This window comes from Planococcus citri, chromosome 2, assembly GCF_950023065.1.
Source record: "Planococcus citri chromosome 2, ihPlaCitr1.1, whole genome shotgun sequence".
Taxonomy (NCBI): domain Eukaryota; kingdom Metazoa; phylum Arthropoda; class Insecta; order Hemiptera; family Pseudococcidae; genus Planococcus; species Planococcus citri.
The window spans coordinates 76,441,602-76,462,985 of record NC_088678.1 but is presented as its reverse complement, the minus strand read 5'-3'; the positions used below and the strand labels follow the sequence as shown (position 1 = coordinate 76,462,985).

The 21,384-nt window shown below is 35.1% G+C and overlaps 1 protein-coding gene across 1 annotated transcript; it reads right to left on the bottom strand.

The window, feature by feature from the left end:
- Window positions 1-19,635: 19,635 nt before the first annotated feature.
- LOC135834187 (uncharacterized) lies at window positions 19,636-20,608 on the bottom strand. Its single transcript, XM_065348026.1, has 3 exons — window positions 20,325-20,608; window positions 19,819-20,033; window positions 19,636-19,739 (listed from the first exon to the last, which is right to left on the bottom strand). Exons 1-3 carry the CDS (start codon window positions 20,606-20,608, stop codon window positions 19,636-19,638), a joined length of 603 nt encoding a protein of 200 aa, XP_065204098.1.
- Window positions 20,609-21,384: the final 776 nt, after the last annotated feature.

Here is a 21,384-nt window from a genome sequence, read left to right as displayed (position 1 = left end):
TAGACCAATACGTAGGTAGCATATACGTATAAACGTGTAAAATCTACTACGAAAATAAATATTTGATCGCCTCCAGGTATTTTTAAGTTGATCGTTAGGTTAGCTATACTTACTTTACGATTACGTAACGTTGCACGTTTTTCTTCTTCGTGGTAATAATGTTGCCCGCCAATAATACGTACAATTCGTATGGAGATTTTTTTACGTGTTTTACGAGTATAGGTATCGTTTGTTGTGATGTTGGATTTATAAGCTGATTAATGGAAGGCAGATTTTTTTTCGTGAATTTGCATATTCTTGATGAGATCTTTGATCTTTTAGATTTTCGGTTTTAGATGAGATTTAAGAGATGTTGTGTGAGCTACTTGGCTTACCTATTTCTCGTACCTACGTGTGATACGGGTGGTTTACGTCGTTTCTAATGCATTTTAGTGTTTTTAATTACTTATTTTCACCTTGAGAAGCGCATATTTTTGCATAATTCGCTTACGAGTGATTTTTTTTTTGGTGATTACTACGTTGACAATGTGCTGAGTTTGATGGGTTGAGCGAAGTATTAGCTTTTCCTGGATTTTTAAAAAATAAGGTACACAATTAGAGCACATTCCGGCTGATTGAAGTACAGATTTACGCCACGACAACCTTACCTGGCCTCCTCATTTTTGAACTTCCCTTTTTTCCTGATGAGATTAGGAACTTGGGGTATTTTTTTTCTGAAGAAAAGAGTAACAGTTTTCATGTCACACCTTCTTCCCGTCAGTTTCAGTCCAAACACTAGCAATGTTTCATGAATAATTTTGCATTACAAACTGAAAAAATTTTGTTTATTCTACGTTCTATCATTACCCTATTTTCAATCAATTTATCAAAATTCTGTGATCATGTTAATGGTAACAAATCGGTTACCGATGATACTGATTATAAAATACATATTATATAGATAGACTACATCATCTCATCTGTCCTCACTTCCTCCAACTCTTTTGCGTAGTTATATGTAGTATGTGATGAATCATTGAAATGATAATTTATTTCTCTTATCTCAAAACATTAGTTACCTATTTGAAAAGGTATTCCATAATTTAAACAAAATGAAGCGAATATAGGTAGGTAATAATTTTTATGGAAATTAAAACAATTGAAACCGATTGTTACAATACTTTATGAATATGATATCTGTACCTATGTTTAAATTCCAAGACGTTCTATTCCATTGATACCCTTTTTATTGACTGGACTGATCAGATGTCCATCGTTTGACGTTCTATTGCCATTTGCTTTGAATAGTGCTTTGAAAGTTTTCCTGAACTGATTGCTCATCGTATGATAGAACACGAAATTAAAACTCGTGGAAATATGCGTAAAACAATTTGCTATCTCCATTATGTACCTAATAGTAATACCCCCAATGAAATACTGGACCCAAGATTCCGCTTATTGTGGCGCATATTCCGTGAGGAATTCCTGTTGCTATGAATAATGCCAATATGAGTAACAAAAAATTATTGTCGTACGATCCGTTTGTTTTTCTATGTGTTTTCGATTCAAGGTGGCAACTTTCACAGCCCGACGTTTTCGTGCTTTGATTAGGGCACAAATTAACCTAAGTCAAAAACAAAAATATTTCATGGAAAATTATTTTCTCGAAATTAATAGGTAATAATTCCATGTATAATTGCTGAGCCATATATACATGTGAAACTACCTACCTTGTTCTTCTTTCCTTTCGAAATTGTTGAGAAAGGTCCTGTTCATTCCAAAATTGCCAATGGTTTCATTTTCATACCAAAATTTCCAAAAAAATGTATTACTGTTCTCAGACTTGACTGTCGGCCAAAATTCCCAGATATCCCCATTTTGAGTGGAAAAACTGCCTTGAAGTCCTTTTTCTGCCAAAATGGTAAAAAAATTCGAAAAAATGTCGAAGAAGGTTCCGTTTTTTTGTTAAAATTGTCAGCAAGTCCCATTTTTGCTGAAAGTGACCTGAAAAGGTCCAAATTTTTCTTAGAGTTGTCAAGAAGCCCGATTTGACACAAAAGTCCTTTTTTTTTTTTTTTTGTAAAATTTGTCAGGAAATCCTTATTTTTCCAGAATTGTCGAACAGTCTGAAAAATCGCCTAAGAAGGTTCCACTTTTTTGTCGGAAGTTCCATTTATGCAAAAATTGACAGAAAGATTTATTCATTTATTTTTTTGTAAAATTTTCTATAGGTAAATCCTTATTTTTGCTAAAACTGTGTCAAAAAGTCCAAAAATTGTCAAAACAGTTCCTGTTTTCTATCAGGATCGCGATGAAATCCCATTTCTCACAAAATTAACAGATGTTTGCATACCTAGGTTTTTTTTTTTTTGTAAAAATGTGCAAAAGTTCTTATAGGTATTTGCAGAAATTGTCGAAAAGGCCACATTCCTGCTAAGATTGTCAAAAAGCCTTTATTTTTCCGAAATTCTCAAAAGGTCCAAACAATTGTTAAAATACTTAGTTCCTCTTTTTGGCCAAGATCTTCAAGAAGTCCCATTTTTGCTGGAATTCACCAAAGCTCTATTTTCAAATTAATTACACCTTTCACAGCACGAACACTTTTATTCACGAAAAATATCAAAAATTACAAACACATTAAATTGAGAAAACCACTACATTCAAAGCTCTCTTTGTTTGTAAAATTGTCAAAAATTCTCTATTTTGACCAATCGTGGAAAAATTCTGAAAATTACCAAAACAGTTATCGTTGTTTGTCAGAAGTTTCGAGAAGTCATAATTTCGCCAAAATTTAGCGAAAGACGTATTTTTTTTTTTTGCAAAACTGTCAAAAGGTCTGCATTTTTGCCAAAATTGTCCAAAAATCTTCAAAATATATGATTTTTTGCCAAAATTGTCAGAAAGCTGTTTTTTGATAAAATTTTCAAATAGTTGTATTTTTTGCTGAAATTACTGAGGAATTCCTGCATTTTTGTCAAAACACCAAGAAAACATTGATTGTGACTTAGCAGCCTCTAAAGTAAATAATTATTCCGCAAAATGTCTCCAGAGGTTCATATCATGTTTCAAATTTGCCAGCCCATTTTTGGAAAGGCGAAATGAATTTTGGTTTCATCTTTGAAAGATGTTTTATGGACCCGTAAACTGGCAAGAGTTCCCAATTTGTGCAATTGTATTGGTTGGTTGCCAATAAAGTCGGCGAATTTTGACCAAAATTTTGCAGCCCCCATTTTTGTTTTTTTTTTGGGGGGGAAATTAGGAAAAATTGTCAGGAGGGGAAGGGTGGGGGTCGAGTTCCAAAATTGGTATCAAATGAAAGGGGAGGGTGCCTCAAATAAAATTTCCACTCAATTTCAAAATTTTGGTCGCCTGGGTATAAGCACAGTGAGGAAAAGAAAAAAAAGTTATTGTGTTTTGAACGCAAATTTTTTTTTTGTGTTTTTCTGCAAAAAAAAACGTATTTTTATTTGAAAAAATTGAAAAATTATTTAAAAAAACTATGTTTAATCGAGAATTTTCGATAAAAAACAAATAAAAAACTGGAATGTGAAATTCAAACAGTTCCTGTGTGTGATATGGCATTCAGAGAGTGGCAACGAAAGCACCATTTTTTTAGTAACTCCTACCCAACGAGTTTCGTCACTACCTACCCGATGAAAAAAAAAACAGTTTTACCACATCTGCGCAACTGAAATGTATAAAAAGTAGTGGAGTTATTGCGTTTTGCAAACAAAAACTGATTTTTTAATGCATTTAGCTCTAAAATCAGACTTGTTTTCCTCAATTACGCTATGATATTCAACTAATGGACAAAATCTGGCACCGGGAATGGATTACCCGTTAAATTTTACATAAGGATAGATATCTAACTCAATTTTCATAATTTTGGAGTTATTGCATTTTGCTATCCACCTCCTCAGTTCTTCTCAGAATTTCTTTTGCACTTCTTTTGATTTGATTTTTGCAAAGTCAAGTTGTTGGTATCCTTATTTGCTCCTCTTCCGGCTCTTCAAGACTAGCTGGCATTTTGCAGCTAATAGTTTATGGTCAGAGTTGCAGTCAGCACCAGGATATGTGTGGCAGTTCTTCATTGTGTTCTTGAATCTTCCTTGTACAAATATGTAGTCTATCTGGTTTCTGGCTCGATCTCCAGGACGGACCCATATGTATAATCTTCTTGCATGTTGTTTGAACCAGGTATTGCATATTATTAGATAGTGTCTTTCTGCGAACTCTACGAGCATTTCACCTCTTTCATTCTGCTCTCCAAGTGCGTATCTCCCTGCAACTTGGCTGCCATGATCCTTCCCAACTTTGGCATTGAAGTCTCCCATCAAAAACACAACATCGTTGTTTTTTAAGCAACACATCACTTCTTCTAGGTCGTTGTAAAAGTTGTTGATTTCTGGTGCATACACTTGAATTATCACAATTGGTTTTGGCTTGACCTCCAATCTCACAAATATTATCCTCTCTGATTTTGGAATTATGGCACTGATTTTATCGCTGATTCTGGTATGTATTAATATACCCACACCTTGTTCATGTGTGTCTTTCCCAGCATAGATCATTTCATAGTCTTTATCTACCCAGTTTCTACCATTTCCAGTCCATTGGGTCTCACTTATTCCTAAAACGTCAATTTTCAATCTTCTGGCTTCTTTAATTACACATTAGCAAGTTGTCCAATTTTATACAGAGTTCTTACATTCCAGGTTGCGACATTGATGTTGTTCCACCTTGTTTTAACTCTGCATATTCTTAGCACCCTATCTGGCTTCCTTAGCGGATGAGGAGACTTAGGTCCGTTGCTAAATTGATGTCCATATAGTTCTAGGGAATTTTAATGGTGTTGGTTTTCCATTGCCTTCCACCATGATTTTCTGTTGGGGTTTACTCTCTTAGCCGAATTTGCCAGTTTTTATGCGCTGGTATTCGCCTACTCACTCTGAAGCTCTTGCGCTTCCCTAGGGCTGGAACAAGTGAGTTGTTGGTGTTCTGCAGCTCTTATGCATTCTTGTTTGTAATATTATGTATTTATGTAGAGGATTGGCCTTCGACTTGCCACTCCTCCCCGTCGTTTGACCAACTGGAGAATTCTGCTTTAGCCATGTTTATCGATTCTGAGTCCAGCGAACAGCAACATGTTACCACCACTCACGACATGGATGCACAGAATACCTCTGGTGTTGTCTTCGCCTTCTCATCTGTCCTGGGGGATTGGCTCCTCTTGATGATCCGAGCTACTACCTAGAGACTACCTCTAGCGACAACCTGTGCCCTCGCAGGGTACATCCTCTATCACACCCTACAATTTCTCACGTTACCATACCGTTTACGTTATGCGTTATTAATAGAATAACTACCTAAGCGGTGAAGGCATATTGCACCATGTCAGACTCATGTCTCCTATTAGTATATGTTTTGGATGAATTCAGAATGTTTGATTCAAAACTTGTTTCCCCGAAAAAAGCGTTTTTTCACCAATGATTTTCCATTGAAAGCTTAACTTTTTTGTGATTTGGTCAATTGGGCAGGGTATCCTATAACAGTCTTCAAAGCAATTTGTTTCCCCAGCACGGGAACCTGGAGAACCCCCAAATTTTTTCATCGCTCATAGAAACATTAATAAAAAAAACTTTTTTCAATTTAAAATCTGGCATGAAGATAACTGGATAGATTAGATGATAAATGGAACATATTTTCCAAATGTGTAACATTCGAATGAGTAACAATCGTTCTGCAACAAGTTGACTCCCAACAGATTATTCGCAGCAACCCACATGATATCGGAAATCAGTCACCGTGATAAAATCTGTTTTGACGCGCATAAACTGCGCGTCACAGCTCCATTACCTACAAATGTAGATAGTGACAAGTGATGGAATTCAATCGCAAAGTCCATACAGTATAATATTATGTAATAGTATGTTTTTTTCAGTGTAACGTTTCTGGAGTATGATCGAATCGCGTAATATGTAGGTAATCGCGAATACGTGTACTCTATGAGGAAATATTGAAAAATATCGTTCATCTCGAGGGTATAATTTAACAAATTTTAATGTGTTGTATTGCGTTTGAGAAAAATTTGTTTTTGAAAACTAAGTGCACGTGTTACAAGGCAACATCTCTCCCAAGCATCAGTAATTGAAAATGTCAACAGAAAAACCACAATATTGCGAGATATTAATGCAGGAAATACAGTACTTTTACAAGAACAATATAAACGGCAGTGTTGATATTCTAATATGTGTGATTGGAGTGATTTTAAATCTGCTCAACATATTGGTATTCACCAGGGAAAACGTCATCTCACCAGTGAACCTAATATTCACTCATCTGGCATTCGCAGATTTAACAGCGCTATTAGCAACGATTCCATTTTCATGGGTCATGAGCAATCAACCTAAAGAATGGACTTACAATACTTACATAGAGGCAGCGGTATACTTATGGGGCAGTAGTCTTTCAACCATGTTACACTTCGCGTCCATATTACTCACAGTGCAGTTGGCCATATGGAGATACATAGCTATAGCATATCCGTTGAAAGAACGTCAGTGGTGCAATATGAGAACTACGCACCGCGTGATGATTATTGGTTACATAATTAGCATTTTGCTGGGTATGATGATGTATTTTTCGCGCAGTATTGAACAGACAACTCAAGTGCCGAATTACAAAGTTAATCGCCCTAAAAATTCGATTTTATACCATATAACACTTCTGGTGATTGGAATGGTAGGCGCATTGCTGCCTTCAATTGTGCTAACAATGTTTAGTTTGAAGTAAGTACGCGTAGTAAAAACAAAAAAAAATTACCAACCATGTGAACTAGAGTGGATACTTACTTGTTGAAAACGTTTTCATAGTTAGAGGTGTACGTTGGTAGGTAGGTAGGTAGGTAACTAGGTAGGTATGTATGAGAATAGACAAAAACCAGTGTTGTCAGTTTAAAACAGCACCGTATGTTTAAAACGCTTAAAACACTGTTTTAAACGCCGAGAAAAAAACAGATAGTGTTTAAAACAGAATTCTGTTTAAAATGTTTTTTTTTTTGTTTTAAACAAGTTTTTTTTTCAACTACAATTTCCTAAAAAAAAACACGTTTTTTTTCAATTTCCGGTTGAAAAAGTAGTGAAATTGAATAAGGAACTGAATTTTTAGATTTTCATTCTTTCTCTTATACTTTTTTTACAGGCGAATTTTGTGTTTTGATTTCAGTTTTTAAATATTTATTGAGCCTTACAGCTATTTTATGACATCGCATCTTGAAAGTTGATGACTAGATATTGTATATTTGAAAAAAAGAATCCAAAACAAATGAATTTGTGTTAAAAACGTTTTTAAAACACATTTTAAACATGTTTAAAACACGTTTAAAACACATGATAATCCAGCAGTTTAAAACGAAAAAAACGTTTTAAACAAAAAAAAACCGTTTGTTTTGTCTTTTTAAAAAAAAAAACGTTTTTTTTTTCAACACTGACAAAAACCGATTGAATTGTACGAAGGAACTATGAAATGTTTCAACGTGAGTATCGTTCATTTTTGGTTGATTTTAGGCATTTTCATTCGACCATTAGATAAGTATACCTACCTACATCTATTTATATTTTTATACCCTTGCTTAGGGGAGGAAGATTTCCAAAAAAAGGCTTCGCAGCTTCGTAGCGACTTGTAGATGGGTTTGAAGATACCAAATCCAAAATTCATAAACAACATCCGGATGTTGTTTATGAATTTTGGATTTTGAATTTCAGCACTAAACTCGCAATATAGAGCGGGAAAATGATGTAAAAAAGCAGATAGTCCAGTAAAATTAGCATCGAATAGTGAAAATCGAGCTGGCAAGCTGATTTTTGGTATACTGGTACATTTTGATGTCCTGAAAACGAATCCGATGAGTCCCCTGCTGTCCCGGGTGTGCTTTCCCCCAAGGGACTCATCGGATTCGTTTTCAGGACATCAAAATGGACCAGTATACCAAAAATCAGCTTGCCACCTCGATTTATTTTTATGCTAATTTTACTGGACTGAGAAGCGAAAAGGAAAAAAATTGCACATGAATTTTTCCTTCGGGAATGTGTTTGAATGGACCCTCTGAACTACCAGGAAAAAGCCGACGCTCCTACCCCCCTGGAGAAAATGTTTTAGGGGGCTAAAATCGGTAGACTAACGAGGGAGCTACCCAAGGTCTGACACGCGGATCGAAAAAATTTTTTCACAGGCGGATAGAGCATCAAAAAATATGTTATGAGCCAAAATTTTAGCTGCTGAAGTTGACAGGGGGAGAAACCACGGGAATTTGAATATCAAAAAATCACAGAAATACGCAAAAATATGCTGAAAAAAGTATAAAAATTGAAATCATTCGGCACCCTGTTCGCTTCAGCAGCTAATTTTTTGGCCACGATCTACCATCAATATATGACGACTTATGGTGGACAAGTAGCCGCGATCTGCGTGTCAGACCTTGGAGGTGAATTTTCCCCCACCCCTTATTTTGGGCGAAACTTTCGAAAGGAAATCTGGGGCATGTGATATATCAAATTGTAGGTTTTTGGTGACGCTGAATACGAATATGACGTCAGATTTTTTATTGGACCCCATCCACGGCCCCCAGCACCTCCCCAATAAAGGGGATAAAAGTTTGTAAAAGTGTTTTGTTTGTGCGACATATGAAATAGTATGTTTTCTGTGACGCTGAATACGAATATGACGTCAGATTTTTGATTGGACCCCATCCATGGCCCCCAGCACCTCCTCAAAGGGAATAAAGTACCTCTTAAACAAGTAAAAATATCATCCCTCGGGTATCACAAGCGAATCCAGGCGGCTTGTCCACCCTTGGACATCATATATCGACGACGATGGTTCATGGTGAAAAAAAAAAAAAAAAAAAATAGCTGCAAAGCAAATAGGATGGCGAGTTATTTTGATTTTCCATTTTTTTAATTCTTTAAAATGAGTGAAAAATTACACACGGATCGCAGATGTTGCATTTACCTGTTTCCCATTTTTTCGCACATTTTTCAAAATATTATAGAGCTGGAAGGGCATTGAGAGGAGAGAGCTCACAACCTTGAAATGAATGAGTGCATATTCGAACTCAGCATCCTCGGAAACAAAACAATTAATGACATGCCATAAGTCATTTTTTCAATTTTTTGAGAATATATTGAAGATATTTGGGAAACATACCTACTAGTGGTAGAGGAGGGGGAAGTCAATTGTAAAATTAACTAGTTTTTTGAACAAAAGAAAAGAAAGTGTTGACACTCATTTGTTGAAAGAGAAATTTTTCGGGATTTTGAGACACAAAGGATTCGGGAAACATCCCATTCAGGAAATGTGCACTTGGTAGCTCGGATTCGAGAAAATGACCGTGAATTCATTGGGTAATTCCATTTCAGACTTGGGTTATGCCAAAATAAAAAAATAAACATTTTAGTAGCACTCTAACGATATGATTGAATTTTTTTGTGGGAGCCAGCTATAGGGAAGGCAATACGCCATCCTAGTTTGTAATACGGTGTTGGCCCTCGGAAAGGGGGGGGAGTATGAAAAGTCACAAAGGCTGAATTGATGTTCCCCTTCAAATTCTCGATAATTTGATACTACGCTCGATACCCATTTCTCAAGGGGGGTGTCTAAAAAAGGGATGGAAAGAGTAGGTGTTTCAAAAAAAAATCAGTCCAATAAATTAATCAAAATTACCACTTAATATCGTTAGTTTTCGCTCAAACTTTTTTTTTACAAAGTCTACTCACCCAACTACTAATCAAACTACCATTGGTTTGTCTTCAATCCTCCCCGGGAGCTCGTGAGGGTTGCTTGATGGTTCAAGTAACACGCTATACTGAATCATATATTTTAAAAACAAATCTGTACGTGTGATATGTCAAATAGTATGTTTTCGAGGTCGCATGAATACGAATATGAACTTATTTTCTGCATACAACCCCTGAAAGCCCCTCTGTACCCCAAAAAGGGGGTCAACAATTTGAAAAATCGTGAAAAGTCGAGTGATACATCGAATGGTATGTTTACGAGGTCGCCGAGTACGAAAATGAACTTATTTTTCGGGTTTATCAACCCCTCAAATCCACGGTACGTTTTCGAAGTCGTTGAGCACGAATATGACTTTATTTTTTGGGCCCAACACCGCATAGCTCCCAACTGCCCCAAAAAAGCCAAAATTTTGAAAAATTGTGAAAAGTCGAGTGACATATCTAATTGTATGTTTTCAGAGTCGCTGAGTACGAATGTGGACTTATTTTTTGGGATCGACCCCCCAAAGCCCATCTGGTCCTTTGATTAGTAGTTGGGTGAGTAGACTTTGTAAAAAAAGTTTGAGCGAAAACGAATGATATTAAGTGGTAATTTTGATTAATTTATTGGACTGACCTTTTTTGAAACACCTACTCTTTCCACCCCTTTTTTTAGACACCCCCATTGAGAGATGGATATCGACCGTTGTATCAAATTATCGAGAATTTGAGGGGGAACATTTTTCGTTATGGTAATTTTTCTCAAAAACCTAATACATATTGACGGAGTAAACCGCAAAAAACGTGAATCGGAACCGGTTTTAGCCCCCTAAAAAATTTTCCTCCAGGGGTAGGAGAGTCGGCTTTTTTCTGATTGTTCAGAGGGTCCATCCGAACACATTCCCGAAGAAAAAATTGATGTGCCAATATTCCCCTTTTTAAAACCGCTATTTGCCCGCTCTAGTAGAACAATTCGAATTTTTATTTATTTTTTTTTGTCAAGCACAAAAACATGGTTTTTGTTCGTTTAAAACTATTCAGGTAGGTAACATTTTTGTTTCAAACTCTGCCCCCCACCCCACAAAAATATATATATATTGAACCACATCTGGCTAATCAACATGAAAAATACTGGAAAGGGCGTCCAGGGTATAAAAGTTGGGAAAATTTGGCCGAAAAAGTTGAAAAAAATTTCAGTCTCTCACTCCTCTCCCTCTCCCCACTCACACATATATCTTCTCTTCACGCTTCTGACAGCCACATATTTTTAAAATATTTTCAATTAGGTAAGTACCTAAGGTAAACTGCCCTAATATGGGATACTTTTTGTAAAACCTGTATTACTCTGAACCTATTGCATATTTTTTAATTCTGTTTCCACTAAAACGTCCTCTATACTCCAATCTACAACCCCCCCGTGTGTTGATTTTTAAAAAAAATAAAAAATTATATGATTTCTTTTAAATCAAAAAAAATTGGAATTTTAACAACAAAAAAAAAGTGGTCCTAATACGGGACACTATGTTTTTTTTTTTTAAAAAATTCAAAAAAAAGCGAAATACAATTCGGAAAACTGTATTTTAGTTACAAATAAACAAGGAAACGTCATTGCTCAATAACTATGCCTTTTTCATTCAGTTTTTGGCACATTGGGCACACAAATCACGGGGGGGGGGGCTACTAGTATTTAATGTGGCTGCTGTTTTACTTGGTTGTTCAACTGCCGATAATGGTGCGCGATTTTTAAGAATGAATTTTTAAAAAAAATTTCAACCCTAATATGAGACTATATCCCATATTAGGCAAAGCAAAGTGTCCCATATTTGGAAATCAGAGTTTTTTTTTTCATTTCCCATAAATCCATAAATTACGAAATAAAGTCACCGGACACGCCTGAATTGTAAAATATAACATCTACACTACACATTTATGCAAATAAAGTGAAATTACCTTGCTTAGTTCTGATGTAATACGCGTCCAAAAACACCTCTTTAAATATTTGGCGATGTCAAAAATACGTTATCACCAATGAAATGAAAACAATGCACAGAAAACCTCTGGTTGAAAGGTGCGGCCTGGTTATTGACTAATACCTACTAGTACATACATGCAATCAGCGCGAGAGTGCGCCAGTAAACAGCTGAGAAATTCGAGTGTCCCATATTAGGAAGTATCCCATATTAGGGCAGTTTACCCCTATTTTTTCAATTTCTTGGAAGCTGAAGTATCTATACCTCCACCCTCACCTCGATTTTTTGCAGTAGACCAATCAACATAAAAAATTATCAATTCAACATGTTGATGACTGCAGAAAAACAATAGGAAAAATGCCAGGGCCGTAGTGATCAAAAGAACAGGGAAGGTTTGTGAAATATTATAATAAGCTGACTTCCCTGTATATAATTAAGGATGACTTACCCCCGGCTGATGGTAATTATAATATTACGCACAATAATATATTACACGCGGTGTATATCGAATATTTATTCGTGACGACACATGTAAATTGAAACTGTTATTACAAATTGCCTTCTTCGGCGAAATTACACATAAACAAAGAACACAATTAATAAACACAATAAACTCAGATTATAAACTCAGTTTGACACAGTGTATAAAATAATACACAAAAGAAATAGATAAACTCAAATTAACCATTCACTTATACAAAGTGCCCGAAATAAGCTCAGATTGAACTGACCCTTTACTACGTAATAGTACATAAAGAATCACGGCCGCGGCGCCGAGCACCGGACACGTAGGTCCAGCATTCGACGCTTTCCCTTGTTACCACCACCAGGGCGGTAACTTGTCCCTAATATCCCTTACAGAAGCGGCATATATCCCTCTCACAGGTTCTATCCCCCCTGGGCTTTTTAGACCATGCCAAAGTTGAAGATTTTAAATTTTGAGCTTTACTGTTCAATGGTGAACTGACGCGAAAACTCGTAGGAGATTAAATACGATGTTCACTACTCCCAACTCCTTTATCCCGGGGTCAAACTATTTTTCATGTTTTTTCCAAACAAATTTTGAGTTTGAACACAATTGCAAAGAAATGCGTGCAAATTATAGCTATTTTACCATTGACCTCCTCCCTCGTAAAATTGATTTTCTGCGCCCCTAGAAAATGCATACTAGAAGCCATCGCATATACAATTTAAGACGATATTTTGGACAACAAAACCGACGAACGTAGAAAAATATCCACACTAGTTCAGAATATTGGTACTGGGTACCCTACCTACATATGTACATACGAGTGTATGTACTTGGCATAAAAAAACACGAGTCAACATTACTTGAAAAACATTCAATTGCTAAGTGCAATAAAACATTTTCTTGGCATGTTTTCAGGCTAATCGTCATCTTAGCATCAAGAAACACCCATAAGGAACAATCACTTTCACCCTCTACAATCGAGAATAACATAAGAAACCGTAAAACGAAACAAATAGATCGATCAGTGAAAGTATTACTAACTGTATTGGTATTATTTCTAACGGCCGAATTTCCGAAAGGAATACTGTATTTGGTGTCCACGATTCAAGAGAACGGATGCTACGGCAAGCTGATGAAGATATTCTATTTCATAACTAATATAAATACGTCGATTACGTTTGTGGGATACTACATCACGAGTCAACAATTCAGACTGATCTTTAAATCACTGTTCAATCATAACACGAGTACGATTCCTGAACAATTAAAGCCTACCGATGCACCGAGGAGTACAAGGAGATGTGAATTAGGCTCAGAAAATGATGAATTTTGATTGGTAAGATTTCAGAAGCTTCTTATACCTACTATAGGTACTATCCGGGAAAAAATGGGACAGATCTAATTGTATCTGATCATATCTAATGTGATCAAATTAGATCTAAAAATTGATCAACATAGATCAGATTTGATAAAATTATATCTGAATGTTGATCATCTTAGATATAAATTTGTCCCATTATATCTGGTCATATATATTAAGATCCAATTGGATCTAAAAAGCTTTAATCGTATTTCTTACAAACATATCTATTCAGATCAGATTTGATCAAATTATATCTGAATTGATCTCATTATATCTGGTCAGATCTATGAAGATCCAGTCAGATCTAAAATGTTTGAATAGTATTTCTTACAAACATATCTATTCAGATCAGATTTGATCAAATTATATCTGAATTGATCTCATTATATCTGGTTAGATCTAATGAAGACCCAGTTGGATCTAAAATGTTTGAAACGCATTTCTTGCCAACATGTCTGTTCAGATCAAATTTGATAAAATTATATCTGAATGGATCTCATTATATCTGGTTAGATCTATGAAGATCAAGTTGTATCTAAAATGCTAGAAAAGTGTGTCGTTTTGGCTACTCGCAGATAAAGTTTTGAGCAGAATCCTATATAGGGTTCAAGGCTCAAACTTCCAAATTAACTTTTCATGGTTCCATCTAAGTAAACTTGATCGAGTAAAACATTTCTGTTGAAAATTAGAATTTTCATTATCAGTATTCGATCTACCCATTTTTTGGAGACAAACTACATATTAAAGGGCGAGGATCCAAATTGGACTAAAACACTTCTATATGTAAATGAATAAAACTGAACATTGACCAATAACATGGTTAGATCTAACTAGATATAGAAAATGTCTCTATCTAGATAGACCTAACTGGATATAATTAGATCAAATTATATATAGTTAGATCTATCTAGATAGGTACATTTTCTATATCTAGTTAGATCTAACCATTTTATATATAATTAGATCTAATCCATTTTTTCCCGGGTAGGAACAATGAACATATGTAATAATTGCATCTAACGTCTGGATAAGATTTGAGTCAATCAGACTTGATCATGATCGAAGATCAGATCTACGCATGCAAGCAAGAGTAAACAGATTATGGAGTTTTTGTTTCCCTTTGAAAAGTGTGAAGATACTCGTGTAATTTTTTTGGCTTTGTTTTTGATATTAATTGCAATGTTCAATGTTTTGTATGTTTTTCATTCACTTTTCATTTTATTCATCTCATTTCATTTATTTTAGATATAAATGTTGTCCATTTTTTGTTTTCCATTCATTTATTTACTCATTTATTCACTCACTTGTCATTATTTTATTTTAAATTAATTTTTATTCTACATTTTGTTTCACATTATTAATAATTTTGTTAAGATGAGAGAGAGTCATTCATAAGGGTAAGGTAGTCTAATATGGACTGGTTCCTAATATGGACTGATAGCCGATCTCGGTGGTTATTAGCGCTACTTGGTGGGAACAAACTTAATCTAATGTATTTTTCACAGAAAAACAAAATGAAACCAAAATCAACTCTCTAAAGCCAAATAATAATTTTTATTACTATTATTATTAAGAAGTGGTGAAGTTTTCTGAATCAATCAAGGCAATCTAGAAATTATTCAAGGTACATATACTACTTATGATTTTTCAAAGTTCAAAGTTATAGGGTAGCCTAATATGGACTAAGGTACTGTAACCCGGGTATGTCAGACTCCCATTTTGTTCCTCACGAAAAAAAATTGTTGTTTTTCGATTCAAGGTTTTTATGACGGAATTTCTGGTATAGAATGAAAGTAATGATTGAATTAGAGCACATGCTGTGAATTTCACACAATTTCAAACTATTTTTAACTCAAAAATTAAGTGCTGAAAAATGACTGAAATTCAAAACAATTAAATGTATTTCAATTGATACATGTAGCATACCATTGGAAAGCTCGTTCAATTCTCTTTCAAAAATGTTATTATGAAAAAGTTGTAAAAGTGCACGGTTTTGAAGATATACGCGGTTAAAGTTTGCCGAATTCCCATATACTGCAATGCTAAGTTCGTCAAACCAGGGCGGTGATGCTTGAAATTCGTAATCGGCTTTATCAGTGTGATCGGTCGTAATAAAAATTTTGACGAAAACGGCGTAAACTGTCGTATTGGGAAACTGCTATGCTTGAAAAGTTGATAATAATGATAAATTTTTTTTTGAGAAATTGTTGGCTGCTTGAAATGAAACTGGAGTGGCAAATTTTTTCATATCTATATCTCGTACTACGTTTTTTAAAATGTATATTAGAAATTTTAAATTCAAATTGAATTGCATCTGATCCCGTATTGAAAATGAAATTAATTGAAAATCCAATGAAAATGGACAAAGATCGAATTAGATTAGAAAACTTTTACATTTTTTACTCGTAAGTAACCGTGTAATTTTCATTTTTGGACGCAAAATTCCACAATCATTACGATACCTTACGCTCATTACGATTTTCAAGCATTGCAAACCAAAAAAAAATAACGACCGATGAGGCCAATTACGATCGATTGCGATTTTCAAGCATCACCGCCCAGGAACAAAATGGCCGTCTGACATACCTGGGTTACAGTTCCCTAATATGGACTGGTGTACATTTGTTATGGGTTTAGTTAATTTCACATTAAAACAGTCCATATTAGGGACCCAAAATTGACTTCAAATTTTGACTACTTTCAGGAAAAAATTAATTTGACCCACTTGGAATTTACTCTTATTGTCTTAATTAAACATATTTTAATGGTGTTTCAGCAATTGAACGTATTTTTATGATATTTCAGCCTTTTTTTTTTTTTTTTTTTTTTTTTGAAACAGTCCAAAATTAGGAACCCAAAATTCAATTTTTGATTTTTGACACTTTTCAGAAAATGATAGATATTTTTGACACACTTGAAATTTCTCAAAAATGTTGAGGCTTTGGAATATGAAACTAGATAGGTGTAGGTATATTTTGAGCTATCAACCAAATTTTTAGCTCAATTACAGCATTATTATGTCTACACCTACTATTACCTACCTGTATATTTATGTACGAGTATAACTTGTACAAGGCCAAAAGGCATAAACGTACTGAATAAAGAATTGAAATTGAATTGAAATTGACATTCAAAAACAAAAAAACGGTCCATATTAGGCTACCTTACCCTTACTCTTATCTTCGTACTTGTCACTTGTTTCATTTTTTATCTTCATTCTATAATATATCTTCTTCACTTTTTTCATGTTTTTCTGTGTGTGTTTTTTATTTTGTATTAGGTAGGTACACTAGGTGGTTCTTTTTCAGCTTATTTGCAGATTTTCGATTTTTTGTAACTCTTTATTTTTAATTAATATCAGAACGGTTTTTCACTATTTCAACATTGATCACCTGTTACTCTCATACTAATGAACCAATATAGCTCAAATTTGTTATGTAGGTTTCCATAAGGGTTCTTCACCTATGGTAAAAATTTGAGCGCGATTGTCACAGTAGCTTTCGCACAATGGAATAAAATGTAACGTGTTCTGACTTACCCCACTTTGAGGTAAGTTGGAATATAATATATAAAATTAATTGGTGATGTTAGGATTCGACCCTCATCGATGTGCAATATGTCGAATAATATGTTTTCGAGGTCGTAGAATCCGAATCTGGAGTTATTTTTTTTGTAGGAGAAGGGAATGAGGCACAAGGAGGAGAAAATTTCAAAATTTCCACATATTATTGTGTAATATGTCGAATAATTTTTTTTGTAGGAGGAGGGGGGGCATGGCGAGAAAAAATTTCAAAATTTTCACACATTATTGTGTAATATGTCAAATACTATGTTTTCGAGGTCGTAGAATTCGAATCCGGAGTTATTTTTTCTGTAGGAGTGGGGGGTGAGGCGTGACGAGAGAGAAAATTTCAAATTTTTCCAGCATTATTGTGTAATATGTTGAATAATATGTTTTCGAGGTCGTAGAATTCGAATCTTGAGTTAGTATTTAGGGTAGAATGCTATTCAAGTATCACCGTTTGTGGCCCACCTTACCCTGTGGAAGTTGGAACAGTTATGAAATGAGCTAACTACCTAATGATTATTTGAAATACCTTCCAATTGAAGTAATATTTCAGTTGACAATGAATCGGGTATCGCTCAGTGGCGTAGTGGGATGAGCTACGGCTTTCTCAACAAGAGGTTGTAGATTTGGTTGCTAAAAATTATTGTCAAATTCAAGGGGTGCCTCTTTTGTAAAGTGAATTTTTGACACATTTTTAAATTCCAGAAAAACTAAGAATAAAATGAAATTTTCAAACAATACTTAGGTAGTATAAATCGAAATACATATTTTCGCACCCGAACCAATAATGCGACTGTAAAAACGAAAAATTATCTTTAGGTATTGTTAGAAACATTCGGATGTGAAGAGTGGTTATTTGGCGAAAATTTGCGATAAATGGACATTTTATGTGCCCTTATACCATACCTACTATCTGGAAGGTTACCTATTTATGTATGTATTTAAATCTGATTAATCAAATAAACAACAACAACAAGAACAATAATTTTGATTGAGTTACATGGATATGATATCGACCTTATCATTCGTTTTATCAGAGGACATTAATGGTGATGATATTTATATTTCTAGTAAGTACATAGTCCCTCGGTGGCGTAGTTAGGTAGAGCCGCGGACCTCCGTTAACGAGGTACCCGGTTCAAACCCAGCTACAGAGGCAAGCTTGTGCGTGTAATTAAAAAAATCTTTCGTGCAATTATCAACATTACACGCCAAGTACCGGGGGACAACCAGTTTAGCCGAGCTAACAGATAATGCACGCCATCTGTTAGCAGAATCAAAAAGCTGAAACTGGTTCGAGCGTCTATAGAGGTCAACACTGAGGAGCTCAGGGTCTCTAAACTACCCGGCTAGCTCCAAGGTGCTTGTGTAGATGTCACTAGAAAGCAACGGGAAACTACTAGTGGAAGCTCGAAACAACGTCGATTCCCCAGAATAATCGCAGTGGCAATAGGCATTCGCCTCACCCAGTTAGGGTACCACAAAAATGCGATTTCCAATGTCCTGTAAAGGACAAGGAACCACGACGACGACGAGTAAGTACATAGATACGATTGCTGAAAATCAGTTTGAGAGGTAGGTAGGTAAAGGTATATTGTAGCTTCATCATTCGATGGCGGTTTCATTTCACGTTAGCTTTTGTGGGAAGTCGTAATGAATCAGTAAAATGAAAAATTATTTCTCTTATCTCAAATCATCATTTGGAAAGGTACCTATACATATACATTCGATAATTTAAACAATAAGTATGAAACGAATATATTTTTATGAAATTCAAAACACGAGTACAATTATTGCGTCCATTTGTTTCATTGGGGAAGTTAATTCACTTATAGGTAAGATAGTTGGTGTTATTATTAGAGCTGGGATTTTTATGTTTTGCACACTTTTCGACGGATTACAAAAACTGCATGTTTGAAAAGATCTCCACGAAATATCGAATCATAAAATTTCCTAACAAATAACCCCAATATCATTTCGCATTTTGCATATTTCTGATCAAATTACATAATTTAGCTTATTTTAGAGGAAACCCTGCATATTTCTGCACACGTATGAGAAATTTAGCAAAAATTGAGATTTTTAAGACTTTTCTGTTCAAAACATCGCAGCACTGCTAATATATCATCAAGAAAATTTTTTCCCAGAATAATTTATCTATAAATTATGCATAAATGACTTGTTTTGTCTATTTTTTTTAAAAAGTAAAATGTGCCTAGTTATTTTTTGATCGCTGGGTTCATTCTATTTTGAATTGACAGTTTTCATGTTTTTCAGCTTGAAAAATCCTTTTCAAGAAAACGTCACTCAAACTGAAATTTTTCCATATTTTTTGCATATTTTGGGTGAAAAAATTGCACAAAATATTAAATATTTTCATCATAATTTCTGCATAACTCATAAATCCCAGCTCTAATTATCACGATCATGGTGCAATTAAAACTAATTGGCTGAAGTATTTTATGAATATGATATAGTACAAAGTAAGTAAGTTTAAATTCCAAGATGTTCTATCTGAGTAATACCTCTTTGGCCCATTGAGCTGATGTGATATCCATCGTGAGACGAACTACTCGTCTTGTAATTTCGTTTGAATAATGCTTTGAAAGTTTTCCTGAATTGGTTGCTCATCCCATAATAGAATACAAAATTCAAGCTCTCGGAAATATGCGTTAAGCAATTTGCTATCTCACTTGTGTAATAGTAGTAATCCCAATAAAATTCTGGACCCACGATCCCCGTTATTGTGGCGCATATTCCGTGAGGAATTTCTGCTGCTATAAATAATGCCAATATGAGAACCAAAATTATCGTCGTACGATCCGTTTGTTTTTCCATGAGATTTAGGTTCGAGCTTACAACCATTACTGCTCGACGTTTTCGTGCTTCTATTAGGGCGATGATTAACCTAAATCAACAGCGAAAATGTTTCATGAACGATTATTTTCTTGAAATGAAGTAGTCATGCATTCCGTGTCAAATTACCGAACTTTTTGCACTTTGGGTTGGTGATTTTTTGCTTGCATGCTTGAAAAAAAAACTCCACATCAATCGAGCTACCTATTAAAATACTTTCACTTTCAGTGCAGTCTGTCGCAGATTCCTACTGTAAAAAATTCGGCCATTTGACATTGAATGACCTCGAAGTAGGAAGTTGAAATATCTAAAAATAGGAAAATGTCTTTTTATCTCTACTCACTTGTAGCTGATCACAGTTAGGACAATTCCAGGCAGACTTTTTATTAAAATTCCGTAAAAGATCGCGAAGAATCTGTATATAATAGGATACTTCTCAGCTGGGACTTTGAATTCGTAGATGGTCACGTTGGTGGTTTTATTGCTAATGGTTGATATCGAAGCTAAACACCCTTCTTCATCGAGTAGTATGATGGACGGTCGAATTGCTATGCATATGAAAATTGGTATCGAGATTACAAATCCAAAAATGTACGCTGCTATTATTAATTTTCGCGTTATGCGCATATTGCACCACTGACTCTTCTTCAGTGGATGTACTACTGCTATGTATCGCCATACTCCCAGCATCACCACAAGCCGAACTACCATATGGCGAAATGCAAATGCACTTAGGTACGAATAATAAGCGAAATTCTCCCAACCGTATGTTCGGTGAATGTGGATTGAACACCGTTCCACTCGATAAAATTCTTGCCATGAGCGAGGTAAGAAGCTAAGGATAGCCAGTGATTCGGTGATGGCAATGTGAATGAAGATTGTGTTCATAGGTGATACCATAGTCTGTCTTGTGAACACTATGATGATAAAAGTGTTGGAAATCGTCGTCAGTACGAAACACACCATGTCCACGTACCCGCATATTCTCATATTGTAATAAGAATGATAATCCTTTGGTTGTTTCCAAGGTGCTTCTTCAGAGTCCATTGACCTTTCTGAAAATGTCAGGATAATGTCAGGGGTAATTATCTAAATCAAGCATGAAGCAAATTCGGAGTTTGGAACTAATACTGCCAAGGGAACTTTTTAACCTGTAAATTCTCCCATTCGAACAAGCTAGGTCAGAAGACCGTGTCTGATCACTCAAAACCCCACTAAACAAAATTTCAAATTCTTGTGTTGATATTTGGGAAATTGAATAAAATTTTATACAACAATAGTCTGGCATATGACAATAGGAGTAATTGCATCCCCCCGCCGATCTTCCGGGAAAACTTTTTTCTTAAAGGGGACATCCTAAGGAACATTTTAAAGCAAACTTGCCCAAAACAAAGTTGGCATTA